The 19,272-nt window shown below is 41.8% G+C and overlaps 1 protein-coding gene across 1 annotated transcript in view; it reads left to right on the forward strand.

Moving 5' to 3' along the window:
* The first annotated feature begins 3,615 nt into the window (after positions 1-3,615).
* Positions 3,616-19,272, forward strand: part of ESRRG (estrogen related receptor gamma) — a 121,461-nt gene continuing 105,804 nt past the window's right edge. The window contains exons 1-3 of the mRNA XM_026048377.1: positions 3,616-3,650; positions 3,759-4,174; positions 16,416-16,532. Of these exons, the coding sequence (XP_025904162.1) occupies positions 3,772-4,174; positions 16,416-16,532 (520 nt within the window). The 5' untranslated portion in view covers positions 3,616-3,650; positions 3,759-3,771. The remainder of the gene's footprint in view (positions 3,651-3,758; positions 4,175-16,415; positions 16,533-19,272) is intronic.

Genomic DNA, 19,272 nt, shown 5'->3' on the forward strand with positions numbered 1-19,272 from the left:
TTTTCGGGCCGTTTTCAGAGCGTTTTGAAGCGTTCCGTCGCTGCTCCTTTGTGGCGGCAGCAGCGAGGCTTGCTCACATGCAGGAGGTGAAGCAGCGCGGCCGCGGGCGCCTGTGTTGCAGGCTCTGCATTTCCAGGAGCCTGCAGCACCACCCGCAGCCCCTGCTGCTCTGCACGTGGCCAGAGAGGCTTCTGGAGTCACAGGTTTTTAGAGTTAGTTACTCTCTCTGCAGGTACCAACAGGAAAGCAGAGCTGAGAGCTCGTGCCTGCTGGCAGACTTACCTGAGGCCATCCCACCAGCAGTGGAATTGCCTTCTTTTGGGCTTAAAATATAGTAAGGAAAAGAAAAAAAACAACCCCTCCAAGGCTTTAAAATAAATACTGTACATTTTTATATGACACATGTTATTTCTATTCATAAACCTTAACTAAATTTAGATTTTTATTAATCCAATGTGACCTAAAATTTTTGCATTAACAGCACAATGTGGAATTGGGCTTATTCTCTTTGAATGCAGATAAAGCCATCATCTTGAAAATAGCTCTTTCTGACAAAAAGGTGTTCTTTTGAAATAAAGTCTTATTCACTACATTCCTCTTAGAGTTAATGTGAATTTTAGTGCCTCTAATTTTAGATTGAAGTGAGGTCTAGAATAAAACCCACCGGCTGACAATTGAATTTATAGATAGTTGTGAATATTTCAGGCTTGAATAATAGAGCTGTAGAATTTCAGACACACAGAGGAAGAGAGAATTAAGCCCCAACTGTAGTTTTAGCATATAATGCAGTGGTGTCTAGGAATCCTTTAGTGTAACGAGCTAAGTAGTAATTAGGAGGGAACCGTGGGAGGGGCTTTGCAGAGCTGAAGCTTGGGCTTTATTCCAAGCGTTGGGCGTAATAACGTGATGGGGGCCCAGCCTGGCACCGGGATGAGGTGGTTCCTGAGCTGCTCTCGTTCGGAGGCGACAGTCGCTGCGGTGGGGGARCGAAGGCAGCGCGGCCCCTGCCCCGTACGCAGCCCTCCTCGGGGGCAGCTGAGGCCGCTTGTATCACGAGCTGCTCTTCCCTCTTTTTCCTTGAATGGTTGATGTTTTAACTGGACTTGGGCTTTGCCAGCATGCTGCAATCCAGTTTAGGCTGTTGAGGCTGTGGCCTGAGGCAGCCGGGACTGGGTTAGTACCAGAAACTGCCCCTCAGAAGCACCGTGAGACTGGGCCCAGCCTGCCCAGCGCTGCCCATCAGAGCTGGGGCCTTGCGGGACGCGGAGCGCGCGGTGGTTCCAGCAGCGCGGAGCGGGAGAAGGCCACTTCTGCACTGGCTGAAGCAACGTGCGCTTGGGCAACTAATTAATTGCAAATGATTGTTCTGGGAATGGCAGACTGACAGCACAGCTCATTACTGCACAGATTAGAAAAAAGAAATCAGCAGCAGGAGTTTTACAGGGAAAAATGAGCCATCAAGCTGGTTATGGTAGAGGGAAGACAGTGGTCACCTACTGCAATATGCTGAGGCTTTCCTTATGGAATCTCAGYAGAAGGGAGCAGAAAAGAAGACAACAAGGTCTTGTTTATTCAGTAAAAAGGCTTTGTTGTTAGTGTGCAGAAAAATAGTACAAGGAGGAAGTTGATACAGTGTGAAAGAGTTAATATTTTTAGTCACAGCTGTGTAAAACTCGGTGTCCAAGAAAGAAAAAGGGAAAGGCAGACACACCATGTTTTAGTACCCTAATAACTTCTAGCTCTCGCCTAAGATCATAATGTATGTGAGAGCGGGCCAGTAATTATAAGGTAATAAGTGGAGTGGTGGTGTAAGTGCCCTAAATTAAAAGGAAGCCGCAGAGCTGCTGTAAGTCAGTGCCGAGCCGCTTTCCTTCAAACGTTGACTTGAGAAAAGTGCTTAGCCCGGAGTGCAAGTGGAGAGGCAGGAGAGAGATATCTGTTAATTACAGCCCTCGTTACCAGCCACGGCGACAAGGCAGCAGATGCCGGGGAGGAGGCGCTGGCTGCCACGGGCCGGCGAGGGGATGTTCCCCGCTCCCGGCCTGGAGGAAAGGACAGCGCAGGCAGGTGGTCCCGGGCAATAAGACACTTCCATGGCTTTCACCTGCCCACTTCCTTGCTTTATTTGCTGACGCCGGTGAGCTCGCTCCTGCCACGGCCCACAATAAACACTGATTCTGAGTTTGGAGGGTAGCATTTCTGCACGTCAGTTTGGCTCTTTTCCACAGCCACACGTAGTCTGTTTTTAAGAGTATTTTATGGTGAAGCTCACAATGATGCAGAGGTCCTAACCGAGGTCCATGAGTGCTGAACTGAGGGTAAATCTCATCCTAAGTGGCATTTATAGTGAAGGGCAGATTTTGATCTTAATTGGAAATTAAGCCAAGCCTCTGGACTTACATAAATTTTGCAGTGGTGAATTTAGCTTCAGAGATTGAAGTAGAAATTGGGTTCTGTTCAGGTGCAAAAAGGTGAGCGACTAAAGACAGTATCTCARAACGAATTCCGGAAAGTTCCAGTCAGCCCAATCACCCGGACTCATGGGTTTGCCTTGCAGACATCAACGTGTAGGTGCAGGTGGGCGGCCTTGCAGAGGGGCTGCCTTTCTGCTGGAGACCTCCCTAGAGAAACACTCGCTGTGCTCCTGGGAGCACTGTTGGGAACGYGCGGGGAGACCCTTTCGCCTCTGGGGTCTCGGAGTCGGGGCTGTGGAAGGAGGAGAGAAGCTGATTCGGAGCTCTCCGCTTGTTGCTTTGGTCTTCCATTCCCTGCAAAACACGTTTAAAAATAAGAAGAAAAGATCAAGAATGGGATAGATAAGATGATTTTATTTTTCCTGTAGAAAGCACTGATTTCTCAAATCTCTTTTTTAGGGCTATTTCAGATATTTAGTTTTGAATGTTAAATATTCAAAAGATGAGAACTGAGAAACAAGGCCTATGCTCTGAAAGGCAGAACTCCTATCTAAAAATTCCTCTTTTTTTTTTTTTAAACTGAGAATGGGACCCGTAAAATGTCAGATCCTATAGAGCTGTAGATATATGGGATGCTGGCGTAGTTATTACTGGTTAGTCTGAGGATAATGGCTAGAAAGTAATTGCAGCCAGAGCTGATGAATCATTTCACATAGACTTTGTGAAACGGGAGTCTGGCCCTAATTATTGGTCAGAATTCTCAGCTGATGCCTTACTGCACTACTAATGGCTATATATAATAAAATAATATTAATGAAGAAAAAAAAGTCTATGGGATACGTATTTCTCAATTCTGGCATCAGATCGGTAGGTGATGGATACRTGTTTTATTGACGTGCACTGACATATATTAATTACAGGAAGGAACATTTTTGTGTTCAGACTTGGAATTACCTGCTTCTGGTAACGATGGAATTTGTGGAAGGAAAATGCTGGTAGGAAAGGAAGCAGGTAGATGATGCAGTAAGCTGATGGTTGTTGTTTTTTAAACATTTTGACTTGCTAGATGGCAAGTTAAAAATTGAAGAGTTGATTTGAAATGGACCCACAGCATGCAGGGGAGAGGTGGAGAGCAGAAGGATTTGGTCTCTTGGAAGTTTGTGTTTGCCGCCTGTCTGGAGCTGTGATAAAGCTCTGTCATGCCCTTATGCTGATTACCTTCATGTAGAACAAGAGGTATTGACTAATGAATGACTGATGTGCGGGCYCTAACCCTTCCAGAGCAGCCTTAAAGAGCACTGTCTTTAATACACAAATTTCTCTCTCTCTCTCTCGCCGCTCCAGGCTTCTCTGCAGAATGTCAAGCAAAGATCGACACATTGATTCCAGCTGCTCGTCGTACATCAAGACGGAACCGTCGAGCCCTGCCTCTCTGACGGACAGCATCAACCACCACAGCCCCGGTGGCTCCTCCGACGCCAGCGGGAGCTACAGTTCCACCATGAATGGACATCAGAACGGGCTGGACTCGCCTCCCCTCTACCCTTCGGCCACGGGGCTCGGGGGAAACGGGCCGGTCAGGAAACGGTACGATGACTGCTCCAGCACCATTGCCGAAGATTCACAGACCAAGTGTGAATACATGCTGAACTCGATGCCCAAAAGACTGTGCTTGGTGTGTGGTGACATTGCGTCAGGGTACCACTACGGCGTGGCTTCCTGCGAGGCCTGCAAGGCTTTCTTCAAGAGGACGATTCAAGGTTGGTCACGCGTTGGACTTGTGTCTATTTGCTCAAAGGGAAACACGGCAGTTCTTGGCTAGATGTCCTTACAGCCTCCAACTGTATCTTCTCTTTCCTCATAGTGTTTCCTTGTAGTCCTTTTCCTAACATTCCAAGACACGCTACTCATGAAAAAGATATGTTGGGATTTTGGGGGAATTCTGCCCATAGGTTAGTCCCATTGTCATGCCTATTTTCAGTATCAAAGATAGGGAAAACACTGGGCCATCCAGCACGCATTCAGATTTTTCTGTGCAAGTTCCTTGTGGTGTTTTGTAAATGTTTGCAACTAAGAAGAGTGAGTTTTTTTCTTCCTGAAGTCTATCATAGATAYCTGCTGAACACACTCTGGGACCCAAAACATGCTCACGTTTCTGCTTTACTCCAGACACACCACCACTAAACTTAAACTGCTAGAGAAAGCTAGCTTATTTCTGTTAAAGCTCTAATCCTTTTAAAAATGTAACAAAACATAATGCTGAAGTGTTCTGTGAGCATCAGTGGCTTARTAAGTGGCCTTTCACCCCTGTATCAGACCATGGTGTTAACCAGATTCACCAACTACGTGTCAAATCACATCCAAAAGAAAGTCAGCTAGCAGTTTTCATGTCTGCCCGGTGCTTTAATAATTTGCTTTTGATGTCAGTTGCAAATATAACACATATTTTGGCATAAATTATTATGAATGGGATCATTTGCATGACCACTTGTTCTAGCTACAGAACCAGTAGAGACAAAATAACCTTCTCTTTCAATTTAGATATCATCCTGTCAAGTAAAATTGAAGGTGCTTTATTTAAAGAACATGAGGCCAAGCTTGGCCTGTACAGGAATATAGTGTCACATTAAATTAAATTCAAACTTCAGAGTCTAAACTTAGGCTGCTAAGTCCAAATTTAAGCTCCTCAATAAAACCTGCTTGATTTTCATAGACATAGAGCACCTGGAATTCTCAGGAAAGGCAATGCAATATAGAGATACTTTTTTTTTTTTTTTTTTTTTTTTTTTTTTTTTTTTTTNAGTTTTCTTTTTTTAAAATCACTTATCCTAAGGAGGTTAAGGCTAGTTACAATTCATAAATTCACATACCTCCAATTTTTTTTAAAAGTTCATAATTCCATTAAGGAAAAGTAATGCGTGTTATTTTCATTTAGCCACTGTTGAAAGTTGTTATTCTTTTTAGCATTTGATTTCTCATGTTTGATTGTTGTATATACACAGAACCCTCTGGGAGATACTCAACTGGTGGCACATCCACAAGTTGCCTGTGGCCAGTGGACAGTTGTGGTACCTCCTCATCCCATTTTCCCCTAGAACTGCGTTATTTACCCTTAGGCTGACATTGCCAGTCCTTTCTAGAGCAAAGGGCTACGGCTTTAAGGCACAATGGTGCAGGTACAGATCAAAGGAAACTACCATTGAAAACAACTAACAGTTCCAGCTGTATAGGAAGGCGCAAGTTTTTCTTAGATGGGAGAGTGTTGGGCCAGAGTGGCAACCAAAACGTAGTRGATATGTTTTTGAATCAGGAAAACGCCAGTATTGCAGCAGCCACTTGAGCTCTGTTGAACCTAATCGCATGATTAAGCAGATGCCTAAAAGTTCCCTGATAGGGGGCTCCTACCAGGACGAAACATGCATTTTAGGTTAACTGCTAAAAGAAACAGTGAACTTCGATTGTTTTAATGGAGTTCAGTGTGAAAAAGTTTRCAGCCTGTAAATAAGCATCACCATAAAGGCTCGTAGCTGTCCCAGGCTCATGGCAAGTGGCTGCACATGCAAGAACAGGTTGCTCATTTCAAGCCTCTGTTTTGCTTTTGAGGTTGTTTGATATTGACCTTCAAGAACATTTTCAGGAAGGCTCCAAAAATGTTTCTAGTGAAGCAATTCATATTTTGTGTTTGCCAAACTTCAGCTATYCTGGTTTTGTTTTTATAAAAGCTATTTAATTCCCATGCAATAGATATTCTACAGATCTCAACTGATGCACAATTACCTTAGTTTTATTTTCAGCATGAAAAAATGCTTTCACTGAAAAAAAATGTGACTCCTGGCAATAGTAGGCAGCAATTTTGCACAACACCGTGGACTGCAAGTTTCTGGGCATGGAGGCATAAGACAGAGACGTCATTCTCCAGATTAGCAACCTGCACTTGGCCACACAGCTCAAGTTAGAACTGGCAGCTGTGCAGAAGCTCTCAGCAGGGTTGCAGCGCTAGCTGCATCAGCAGGTGACAGTGCTGTAAAGACAAAAAAAAAAAAGGGAAAATAGAAGGAGATAAATTAAGCATTGGCAAGATGAAGAAACTAAGAGTAAGGAGGACGTTACCACCATAATGTCATGGCAGTTTTTCAGTAATGACACTGACAAGATTGACAGAGATTTAAGAGTTTTCAAAAAACACCCAAAATAAGGGAAGCTGTTTGCTGTGTCAAGCCATTCATCATTGTATGTGACAAGAAGTGTATCAGAAGAAGTTACCCTTGCATTTTGAATTGTCAAGTCCTACTTTGAATTTTCAAGAAAAAAAAACCATCTCTTGAGTTTTGCTTGCTATATATGATAGGATTTAGCCCTAACATATACAGAGGTCATTCTTCCATATGCCATTCACATTCTTTCTCTGCTTGTTTTTAAAACAAGCCAATTACTGAATAAGTGCTGAGTAAGAAAGCAAAAACAAACCAAGATTTATAAATATCAAGTAGTAAAATCTAAAGCAGTAAACCAGAGTGCTTCACGATCCAAATATTGTAACTATGCATGCAAGAATTGCTGATGTCAGCTAAAAGAATTGTATCCTCCAAGTGCTAATAATGTAGTTCTGATGAGTAATTAATTATAGATTCAGTGAAAAAGAACATACTCCTCAAAGCTTGTTTGTCATTCATAAACTACCAAATTAGCTCAGACGTATAGAATGTAAATGCTGCCCTCATTGAAGTGGAGCGAAACAGCCGGTGACATTTTGGGGAGCAAAGCTGAGCTGCTAAAGCCAGATACGAAGCACATCTGGTGTTCTTGTCAGACCTGATATACCCTCCAGTAAGTGAAGGGGGTTTCTCCCATTCTTTCCATTTCGAGGGAGCCGTTTCACTTCCCGGGAGGTGACATCAACGCGCGTCTGTTCAGAGCAGCAGCAGCCCAGAGTCCGGGTGCCATCTTATGTAAAACACACATGAAATGCATCGGGAGCCCCACCAGAAACAGTGTGCATTGATAGCCCTTTATATGAGGTGGACTTCACTCTCATGAGTGCACATCTCTTCTCTCTTTTTTTCTTTTTTTTTTTTTTTTTGTTATGGAAATTCTAATTCCTTTTCAGATGACAGCAATTTAGTTTAAAAATGTCTCTTTCTCCAGAAGATTTCTTCTCTTCCTCCTCCTCCTCCTCCTCCTCTTCCTCTTCCCTTCATACAAACCCGTAGTAATTCACTTAAAAGTAAAGGAAATAAATGAACCCTATCCTGAATTCCTGAACTAAGAGGGAGAAAGGTATTTCTTATTCTGAATATATATTTTTTTTGATATAGCACAAAAATCTTTACAGTTGGGAGGAAGAAGGCATAGATTCTTTGAGAAAGAAATCGGTAACATTAGAAAACAAAAGAAATGAGCAATTACGTGGTTAAAAAAGCATCACAGCTGGGCCTGCAGCATCACTTTCTTCTTAGGTCAGAGCAGAATCTAATGACGTTCTGCCCCCTTTTGTGACATGCAAGGAATGAGAGAACTGGCTGTTCTCTCTGCCCAGCCTCGCACTCGCTCAGCTGCGGCTCTCAGTTTGCTCCTGGGATAATTTACATGATGGCTGATTGCAAATGTCTCTGAGAAATACACACGCAGCCAAATCTCCCCAAAATTGGCTTAACATCAGGGACAGCAGAAAATAGCAAGGGCTAAAAATAGTTGCAGGTCCATTGATTTTTAGGGTCTCTCGCCCKTTTTTGCTGTGCTCTGTATTATCTCGAAAACTCAAAGCTTTCATTAAAAGAAAGAGAGAAAATAAGGATTTTCTCTTGTCAGCTGGATACAAAGAGCTGTGTTTAACACTGCGCTCTTGGACTTGCTATATTTGTTGTAGTGATATTTCATGTAAATAAATTTCTCAAGGATTTTATTTGCTGAGTTATAAAAGGCCTGCAAGCCCATGTCTTGCATTAACAATAAGTAATTATTCTCTACCTCTAACTTAAATGTTTTTGCAGAAGGATTGCAGTAGTACTCTTGCTTTCAATGGGAAGATGATAGGACTTCGATTCAAAAACCATTTGACTAATTTGTTTTATTTTAACCTTCATATCTAAGGGCTAAATTAAGGCATAAAACAATGGCTGACACTTACACAAAATTCTTCCTCTCTCCTTCAAATGCATTTGTGACTATTGTTTTCAAACTAGCAGGGCAAGGCAAGGTGCAAAGCTGTAGGTACGGATACACTGCTTTCCTGGTAAGGTTTGGTGCAAGAGCATCACAGCTTATTTAATATTTCAAATAATGGCAGTATTTGAATTTTATTCTCCAAAACTAAAAAGTATTGCAGTTGTAACAACTCATATAGTTCTAGGGTGTTTTGTGGTTGTTAATATGTTTATTTTTTAATGAAAACTGTTGGATGAGCATGATTAAGACAGCAATCTTCTCTTTATATGCAGGCTGGATAACRCATGGGTAGTGAGAAGCCCTCCAGTCATACCCTCACTGTCTCAGTTGAGTGTTTTAACCCTGAGGGGTTCAGTCCCTGCCAATATTTCCTAAGGCAAACAAGAAGTACTCCATTCTGGAAATGCCTTTTCACCTTTTCGGTCACCTTTCTGTTACAAGCTAGGCCAAGGTTGCCATCTTGCTCTGTGATGGTGACCTAAGAGCCTTCAGCTCTGCAGTTCTTCTCTAACATAGTTCTTAGGGCGTTCAAAGCCCGCTCAAACTATGAGCTAAATGATACTGCTGCTGTCTACGAGTGCCCTGTTCACCCTTTTTGTTATTCACACTTGTTCTTAATCCCTTTAGTGTTCCGATTTTTCAACCGTCTTTACAGTGTTTACCCTGTACTGAGCCAATTTGATCTGTAAATCTACAAACACTTTATAGTAAATACATTTTTTTTTTAATCAGCAACTTTTAATCAGGAAACTTAGAACTAGGTATGTAAATCCAGATAAGGTGACGTTTTAAATGGGCAGCCTAAAGTTGGACTCGAAGTTGCACCAAAGTAGCTTCCAAAGGTTAATGTATACGTCTCAGCGCTGCCTCCCGTAATAGTACTGCACATCATTTCTGTGGAGGAAATGAAAGCAAATTAAGCAAGACTTTATGGCTCTTCAGCATCTTTCCTGGTAGCTGGAATTACACGTTTTATAGCCAGGCAGGGTGGAGGCTTGCATCCTGGTGCAATAGGCTGTGGACCTTGGCTCTGGTGCAAAGATGGCAGCTCTCCAGTGAACCTAACACTAAATGTCACCTGAATCCATCATTACCTGATTAAATCATTCCACCTCCCTTATATAAGTGAAAGTGTGGATCAGCATTTCTTCCAAAGAATATTTTAAGCGAGCGCTGATAGATTTCTTCCCTTTCTCCCTGATTTCCCTGTGCCTGTGGGCCAACCAAGCCTAGTGAGCCAGTRTTTTTAATCCTTTCCCACACGTCTTTTCATCCTATCATCATGTCAATTGTGCATCTATGGCAGCCAAACACGATGAGACAATAAAATATAATCATGCTGAAATCTGAGAACCACAAAGAAGTTTAACAGTATACTGATGGGTCTATTGTGTTAAATATCTCTGCTTTCTTTACAGCCTTGTAAATTATATGCTGCGTTTAGATTATCAGAGAATAGGAATGAGGATCCTGATTTCCTCATGGCTGTTTCAAACTCATCAGAAAAACTCAAAAAAAAAAAAAAAAAAAGGAGAAAAAAGGAAAAAGAAAGACGTGATTTAATAACAGTGATGGTGGCATATATCAATGCCATTAAAATTTCATAGGTTTTTCTATTTGTTATAAACTTCCAAAAGCATCCAAGTAAGCCTCTCTCTAGACTGAAGTTAAAGGCATTGAGGTCTCAGCTAGCATGTATTTTGCTTTAATTGCTTCATAACTATTATATGGTGCTGGAAACCCACCTACCTAAAGTGAAAGGCTGAGGCAAACACATTAATGGTGGGACAGCCAGCATCACCTTTACATTTTTGTTTTAAATCTCCGTTGCTTTCTAGGAATAAAAGAAAAAGTGTTTAAAATTACCTTTCAGAAGTTCCATGTATATTGTAAATCAATAACATAGTGCACTGACTTCTTTAAGCAACTTGACACAGAGGTTTCTTTAAAATGTAATACTTTTAAGTTGCTGTGTTCTGTTCAAGTACTATCTTGAACTACAGAACTATTGAAACCTGGCTGTTTCTCCTGAGTTTAGGACACTGAAAAAGAAAGAAGCATATACAGTAGAGATATAGGATAGGCCTACCTGTATGGCACTATCATCTTAATAGTTTTGAGTTTTTGAATGAAGAGACATCTAGAAAGCAAACTTTTGCATGGTCTCTAGCTGTGCATGTGCAATGCTGTCCTGAAATCCTCAGGGTGAAAACTGTGAATACAGTCAACTTGAGGTGTAGTCAGCTCCAGGTAACAGGTGGCAGAGCTCATAGAGCTGTAATTCCTAGAGCTACCTATAGTATAAGGTGAATCCATTTAAGGATTTCTCAGCCAAAACTGCTGGATTCAAGTCCAACCACATTCCAGTCTGACCCTGTTTCTGAAACCCTACTGRTTTGAATACTTTTACCTATGAAAATATTGATGTATGTTCAGATTCAGCTGAGTTCAAACTGTAAAGTAGASAGCAAAGTTTAAAAGAACTGAAATTTAGCCTGAGTTTTTAGTTTTCTCGGTTCGGTTTGCTAAAGCCTGAATGCATCAAATACTTTTTAAAAACCCATCTGGGGTTGTTTCTCTACCCATCTTTTCAAAGTTAGCCTGTTACTCTTCACCTCCAACAGCACCTGCTTTTCCTCAATTTCCCTGTAATTACTCTATTCTCTCCTGGTTGGATTATCTGTCATGGCATCACCTAACATAATGTTATTTGCTCTCTGTGTTCACATACGTTCCCCCATCTTTCTTTTTGAGGCTTATTCTCTATCCCCGGAAGACCTAACTTGTTATGCTGTAATTACAGCTACTTCTTATTATCCAGATTCATTTCCCACATGACAGAGTTCACAGAAAAGCAGGTCTCTTCCTTGGTTTCATGATTCCAAGGAAAGCAGGGCTTTAAGACAGTATTCAGGTAAACATTATTGGAGAAAGACGTAAATCCAGTGAGGCAGAAGCATCTAAGAGTATAACAAAATTTTAATTCTTTTAAAGAGGTATCAGATTAAAGAATTTCAGCAGTAAAGTTGGGRGAGAAATAAGGCATTACTCAACATAAATACAGGAATACAGTTTCACGGACTCGTTGTGCCACAGAACTATTACCTAGTGTAATGAATTCTCTCTTTTTTGCTTCTGGATCTGCTTTCCCACACCATAAAAATTTCACCACTGAAAACTTTAGTTTCCTTCTGCTCTTCCAAATAGCATAGGGCTACTCCTGAGCAGCTTTTCACCAAGTATTTCAGTCTTCGCTTGTCCAAAGATTTTCTGAATATGTACATATCCAACAGCCGTCAGCAATCCTTTTGCCTCTTCGGTGTTACAGTATCAAATGTCACAGTGTGAAAAGGGAAATGAAGCTTCTGCTCAGCCCTGCTGCCTGCAGTTACTGCTCTTATCAGTGCGCCCAGAAGGGACTTTTGTTTCAGCTTCTCCCACAGACAGGGGAGGTTCTGGAGAGTTTCCCCTGCTGTTTGCAAGGTCCTGCAGTTTGAAGCGTTGGTGACAATCCCTYCAGGTACAATAGGATGCCTGCGTATAAGCCCCTGTGCTTTCAGGGACCTTTTCTTTTCATGATTTTAACTCCTGGTCGTCTGCTACTTTGAGCTGTTGACCCATGATGCTGTCGCTTGCAGCAAGCAATGGCTGAGAGGGTCCCAGGAGTCTCAGCTAGGCTGCTCAGTTGCCTGATCTCTAACACTGCCCACCAAAGTGTGTCCCTGCTGGAGCAGGGGGGTTGGACCAGATGATCTCTAGAGGTCCCTTCCAACCTCAACCATTCTGTGATTCTGCATCACTTTGTCATTAAAATTTTACTGTGACCCCACCCGCTGTTCAAGTAACCTCCAAGCCTCACCTGTGAAATGAAATGATTACTCGACCCGTTCCCCTTGAGCTTTGCAGTTCAGAGCATCTCAGAGCAGAAGGACAGCACGCACACTGTTAGTCCTTGCAGCTCACTTGCTGCCTTCCGTTTGATAGATCAAATAGATGGCATTATTATATTTAGTGAGTAAATTACTCTTGATGGGCCATATGTGTTAGAGAGTTTTTTTAATCTTTCAGCCTGCTTAATAAAATTTAACCAATTAGTAGAAAAAAACAGATGTTTTAATATAAACTTTTTTCAGCGCGTCAGGAAAGAGAAGAGGCTGAGGCTGGCATGAATCCCCCTGTATTACTGTAGCACAGGGCCACGCGTGGGGCGTGACGATTTGACATATATTTTTATTTTCAAACGTCGTCCTCGTTCACGTTACTGAGCCCTTCAGCTGCCAAGCTGTGGAAGCCCCTGCAGCCCCTGAGTGGCTCGTGCCCGCTTCCCACTGGCACTGGGCGCCGGGGCCCTGCGGATGCCCTGGTGCTCCAGCAGCCAGCTAGCTGCAAGATGCTATTAAGGAGTAAGTGAGGAAATTATATTGCCTGCAAACTAATTGCACAAAAGCCTCTGAAATAAGCAATCCGAGCCCAGTGCTTGCTGAAAGCCAGCCAGGAGATATTAGGAAGTGCTCTATCGTTCTTGTCAGGCTGGTTTAAAGACTCGAGAGCTGCCATGYTGATTTTGTGCCGTGTATAACACAGCAACCTCTCCAGCTGTTGACAGGGCTGGGAAAAGTCAAGTTATCCTCGTGCGAGTTGCTCTCTTTCAGCCTGTAGCACAACACAGTGAGCGAGTGAGTGACAGAGCTTCCTTTTACATCCTTCTTGTTGAAATGCAACGTGGAAATCAGGATCTTACCCGTATGTAACGCAGCTATCTAACTGTGCAGATTCCTAGACTGCCTGAAAGGATTTCTGCTTCTTTGTTTTTAAGATATCGAAGCAAATAAGAAATCACAAGAGCTTTTTATAACCTCTAAAGCGCAGAAAATTTAATTTGGTACCAAAATAGCTTCRCAGAGAGCCTAAATGCAATTTGCAGCACACTTTTAGGATGACAGGCATTCGTTTGTACGCCCCCACGAAATTCAGAGACGTTTTTSAGGGAAATCTCACTGACAGAAGTGTGGAGAAGTCTCTCCATGTGGGCATTCAACATGGGGCACTGCATGTGTGTGTGAAACGGAGGCGAAGTTTTCGTTTCATTGCACTCTCGCTGCACTCTACCATATCCTGAAATGCTGTTCGCTTGCGGGGAGCCAAATGTGGCTGGCAGCGAGCTCTGGGTCTTCGGTGCAGCAATCAACCCAAGTGCTGCAACTCCACTAACCTCACTGGAGGGAATCCTTCCCACAGCTTTTGAAGTTTATTTTCCAACAATAACAAAATAAACAGCCCAGCCTCTGCTGTAGAACATAATTAATTAAAATAAAGCAGGCTAGCCTGGTAAGAAAAGACTCTCTGAGCTGAATTACTGGGCTCTAAGAGACTGGAACAAGAGCCCGCTTAGAAGTTCATTAGGTGACAAGTTCATTAGGAGAAAGTAGTTGGCTGTATATATAATACAGGTGGACAGTTGCCATGTTTCATAGAGTTTTGTGCATTAAACAGGCTGTTCAAGAAAAAAAGCACCTTTCCCTATGTGTTGATAGTTTTGAGAGAGATATTGACACTCTCTTGTGTCAATACTTGGACCTTTATCATCTGTGCCCATGCACTAGGGTCCTGGCTGTTGTCTTGGTGCTGCAGTCCTTTGTAAAGCCTTGTACTCTTCTTGGTCCTTGTAGTTTTATTTTTTGGTCAAAGTGACCAAAAGTGACAAAGTGACACAGAATCACAGAGTGATTGAGGTTGGAAGGGACCTCTAGAGATCATCTARTCCAACCTCCCTTGGTCCTTATATTTTATTTTTTCTTGGATTGCGGTCGGTGATGCCAACGCTGCTGTGGAATGATGAGGTTAATTAGGTAAAATGCAGGGAAGGTTTTGAAGGCCTCCCTGTGCAGTGTCTGTGCCCCACTGAGGAAGCCTTGCWGCACTGGGAGAAGGTAACGTGAATCCTCACTTAAACCTCTCCTTGCCATCCTTTCCTACCCATCCCTCCAAAAGTATTAACTGCCAGCCTCATTAACATGCATCAGAAAGAAGGTCTGTGTAGGAATTCACTTACCAAGCACATCTCCCCATTCCATAAATGGAGGAAGAGAAGGGAGAAGAGGAGTAAAGGAAGGGAGAAGAGGAGTAAAGGAATAAAGCCTGCAAGGGCCTGAAGAGGTGGTGCAAAGTGTGTTGGCTTTATTAGCAGAACATTTACTGCACCTTGCAGGCCTCCTTTATCATAAATACTTAACTAATTTTCAATAGATATAAGTGGTTTAAGTATTGCTTCCTGTTGAATTAGCAGTTGCTGAGCATTGGAGTCTTTGTGCAGTCCTGCAATCCACTAATGTGATATTTAATGAGGAGACATCAGGCTGGAGAAAGGTAGTCAATATAAATCAGTGTTTACAAAGTGTGATTAACTCTGAAATATTTCATCAATGCTGTGGTCCCAGGCAGGCTCTATGCTAATTACTAGAACCTGCACATGTTCCAGGGGACTTTGATGGACCCTGAGTGCGGCAAACACGGAGCAGCAAAATTGCAATTATGCTCGGACTGTCTCTGATGGCAATTTATGCATTTGGTGCGATGACCTCTTGCTTCCCAAGAGGGCAATAAACAGAATGCATTTTCATTAAGATACTAATGCACTTAATCACAGGGGGAAAGGGTTAGAAAGTAACGAAATACCTTTAAAGCAAGATGTGACAGCCTGATGGGGAAGATACTTTATTTAAAAGTCAGTTTCCTAATAAAACTTGGGACTACTGCAAAGTCTGTCATTGTAGGCATGGGCAATAGGGTGCGTGGCCAGACAGGTGAATAAGCTGAGCTAAGCCTTTTATAAAAGTTCTGTGCTACCAGAGCAAAAGAGGACAGACCACTCTCTGTTTTGGACTTGGATTCTGAAAGGTGTAATATTAAATATGTAAAGAATATCTTTATATTCTACCTGATATCTTTCCTTTTTTTTTTTTTTTTTTTTTTTTTTTTTTTCTTTTTTTTTTTTTCTTTTCTTTTTTTTTTTTTCTTTAATTTAGTGGAATAAATTATAAATGCTAATTAACAACAACAAAATGGAGATGCTACCTGGCCCTGGAGAGATTATGCATAAGGATCTGGCTTGTTCTAGGCCTTCAGGAAGGTTGGGAGAGACAGGAGTGATGAGCATCTCCCCCAGGCTTTATTCTAGTGTCGAATTGCTAAGGATCATCCTGTACCTGGTGCCCCTCAGCACCCAGACTTTCTGTTCAGTGCAGAGAAGGGGAGAGATGCCCTGGCTAGCAGAGCTGACCCAGGAGCTGTAGGATGTGCAAGATGTGGTAATAAAAACGGAATTAATGCATTTGGATTACACTGTGCCTACCATTCTGGAGGTAGAAGCTCCGTAGCCCTGGAGTATTTCATCTGGAGTATTTCCTCCCTTTTCATATTCCACATGAAGAAAGATTGATGAAATTGGTGAAAAAGCAATGATTATTTCAGTTAGGAGCCTAAGCCACGTGGTGTGGGGTAGACAACGAGTGACAAAATTTTCTCTTCCTCCCAACAGGAATAATTAGCACGAAGGCTTTTGCATGGAGCCATGTATGGAGCCAGCTACAGACCCTCACTGACTACACACTTGTAGCTTTTACACTTATCTTTCTAAATTGAAAAAAAAAAAAAAAAAAAAAATCTTTTTCTTCACTGTGGCTGTCAGTGTTTGCTTTAAGGACATGTCCTTTCCGTAGCATCGTGCAGTTTTTGTGTTCCAAAACTAAACCTCAGCTGTGTGAGTACTTTGCATATTGATTGTATTGGTTAGTTAATGATTCTGAATACCTCTTTATTTTTTATGTTCTCTGACAGGTAACATAGAATACAGCTGCCCAGCAACAAACGAATGTGAAATCACGAAGCGCAGACGCAAGTCCTGCCAAGCTTGCCGCTTCATGAAGTGTTTAAAAGTTGGCATGCTGAAGGAAGGTAAGGCTCATCCAGTCAATACGTATCTCTGTGCAAACACGTGTAGCAATTATAAGGCAATCAGGAGAGAAGAGAGATGGGGGAGTGCTGTGAGCAGCTCCTGGAAAGGCAATCTGCACCAATGCTGGCGCTTCCCGGCGGCCTCAGTGTCAGCTCGAGGACTGCTTAGGGATCTGCTTAGAGCTCATCTTCTCCGGAGTATTTCCTCCCATGCAGAATGTGCCCCAGCAAAGTGTGCCCCAATYCGGTCTCCTTCAGTTGGTAACTTTTAGAGTAATCATCAGATAAAATTCCTGAACGTTTTTACGTTATGARTTTTCCAAGGTACTTTTCTTTTATTCTTCATCTATTTTTTGGCTTAAGAAAATTTATCTTAGAGTGCATCCACTCAAATTGCTGTAGCTACACTGGAGAAATACTGGTACATAGAACAGAAGACGCTGACCTATTATTTTTTTTTTAAGTATGTAGCACTGATCTCTCACTACAAATATATGCTGGGAATTTTGTCAGCTGTGTGTAAAGGATCTTGAATCACAGAAAAATAGAAAAATACGTATCCAAGAAACACTACTATCTCACATAGTTCCTGATTGATCTGTGCTACAGGAAGAAGTTATTCTTTGAATCTCTGTTGTCTGTCATGCAGTTTTGCTGGTGTTAATGTACATGCAAAAATGGACTTTTAGCTGTATGTATTTTATCCTGTTTTATGGATAAAATACATATTACAAATTCTGAAAAAGAGAACCTTTTAAAATGAAATGTAATGTTTTCTAAATATCATCAGCAATGGATAATACTTTTTGTTAAGCAGTCACTCTAAAATAGTCCCATGTAATTTTGTTTTGTCAGTGCTTAAAAAGCCAGCTTTAGCAGAGAGCTGATTTTTGCAAATTGTTTGATTGTAATTTAAAGCAGGCTTAAGGATGTAGCTATCAAGGTAAAATCCGAGAACACAGCCCAGTGGAGAGATGATGGGCAAATTAGGCGTCTCACGCACCTACAGACATATTCTTATTGGATTATACTTACTAAGAATAAACCTTGTTCTGTGCAACTACTTTGGCAGACACTATGATCCTGTGAGCCAAATCCCGCTGTCCTTAGTCTTACTTCAGCAAAACTCCTGTGGAATTCAGTGGGATTTTGCCTCAGTAAAAATGGCAGGATTTGACCCTGTCTTGCAGTGGYGATGGGAGCGCTCCTTGCAAAAATCCTAATATAGTTAACAACTAAAAATAGTTCTTTAAAAGTTTATATGGAATGCTTAGATAAACTGTAGAATGAAAGGAATRCCTGAGTATGGCACCTTTTGAAACACACTGTGCTTAACATCTTTTTTGATAAGTTAAGACCTCACAACAGCAGTGATGAATATACAGACATATCGAACAGCTTGTTGGAAATGGAATTGTGCTTCCAAGAACATATACAGGGGGGCTCATTTCAGCCTTTTCTTTTAAATTTGGGGGGCACAATTGCCCCTCCATCCATATACATATTTGTAAATCTAGTTTGTGTGCAGCTCCTGGAACTGATTGAGGAAATGAAGTGACTCTTCTACAAATGAGTAATTATCTCGGTTACCAAAATTACATGCAGAATCATAGTAATTCTGCACACAATTCAGATGCACATCATGCATCTGATGATTTTTTGCATGAATTATCATTGTCTATGGATGCAAATCACAACAGAGTTTTTTTGATCAGAATAACTTAAATATTTTATGCCAAATCTACATATATTTTTTTTTTCCTGGAAGTTCTGCAATAACAAAGCAGTGAGTGGCAGGAAGTCTGATAGGACAACTTATAAGGGTCTGCAAGGGAGGCTTGCTTTCTCACCCCCTTTAGTGGTCACTCAGAAGCAGGATGGTCTCCAAAGTTAAAGTACACTCGAAATAGAGAGCATGAGAGGGTAGTTTGGAGACARGCTTTGTTTGTTTGTTTTCCTGCCTGTGGGAAGTCTGAAGATGAGGTGTTTGGCTTTGGATATGGCAATGCCCTTTCTGCACAACCTGTGAAGAACGATGATACACTTTTTTTTTTTTTTTCTTCCCTGTGTAAACTGGTGCAGGGTAAATTTATTGATTAGCATGGACTTAGAGCAGGAATTATTTCAGCTGGCTCTATCTTAAACACATCTTTATTATAGACAAGGATTTCAGTTCCATACAGCATGTCAGAGATCATGCTGCAGTAAATCTATTCAAATGTAAACCTGTTCAATTCAATTACCAGTTTATAATAAAATTTGCTGCTGCAGCCTCCACGTTTGTCACAGCAGTCCCTCCGTGCTGATGGCACAGCATGCCTTGGAATTGACAGCCGAAATCTATTTACAAAAAAAATTTGTTGCAGACCTGAAATAAAATCAAGTTGAAGCAGCTTTGAGAGGAGCGTCGTGTTCCTTGCAGAAACTTCTGCACAACTAACAATGCCCGTTTCTGCAGAAATTTTCCATGACATAATTGATATAATTAYCAGCCCTTGTGCTTCCTTTCACACTGTGAAAGACTTTATTATGAAGTATAGATAGTATAAAATTCGGAGTATAAAATTCATGACGTAAAGGGCTTGAGAAAAATTGCCCAGTCTTGTTTTAGCTGTTGGGGCAAGGCGTGAAAACCACCCCCARACCTACAGCCCCTGTTGTAAATCGTTTCTTGGGGGAAGAAAACTTGGCCTAGACTAAACTTAAACTTGGTTTCCCCCCCCCACACCCAGTGTTTGGG

The sequence above is a fragment of the Nothoprocta perdicaria genome, unplaced genomic scaffold (assembly GCF_003342845.1).
Source record: "Nothoprocta perdicaria isolate Ctin4 unplaced genomic scaffold, notPer1 scaffold_54, whole genome shotgun sequence".
Classification (NCBI taxonomy): Eukaryota; Metazoa; Chordata; class Aves; order Tinamiformes; family Tinamidae; genus Nothoprocta; species Nothoprocta perdicaria.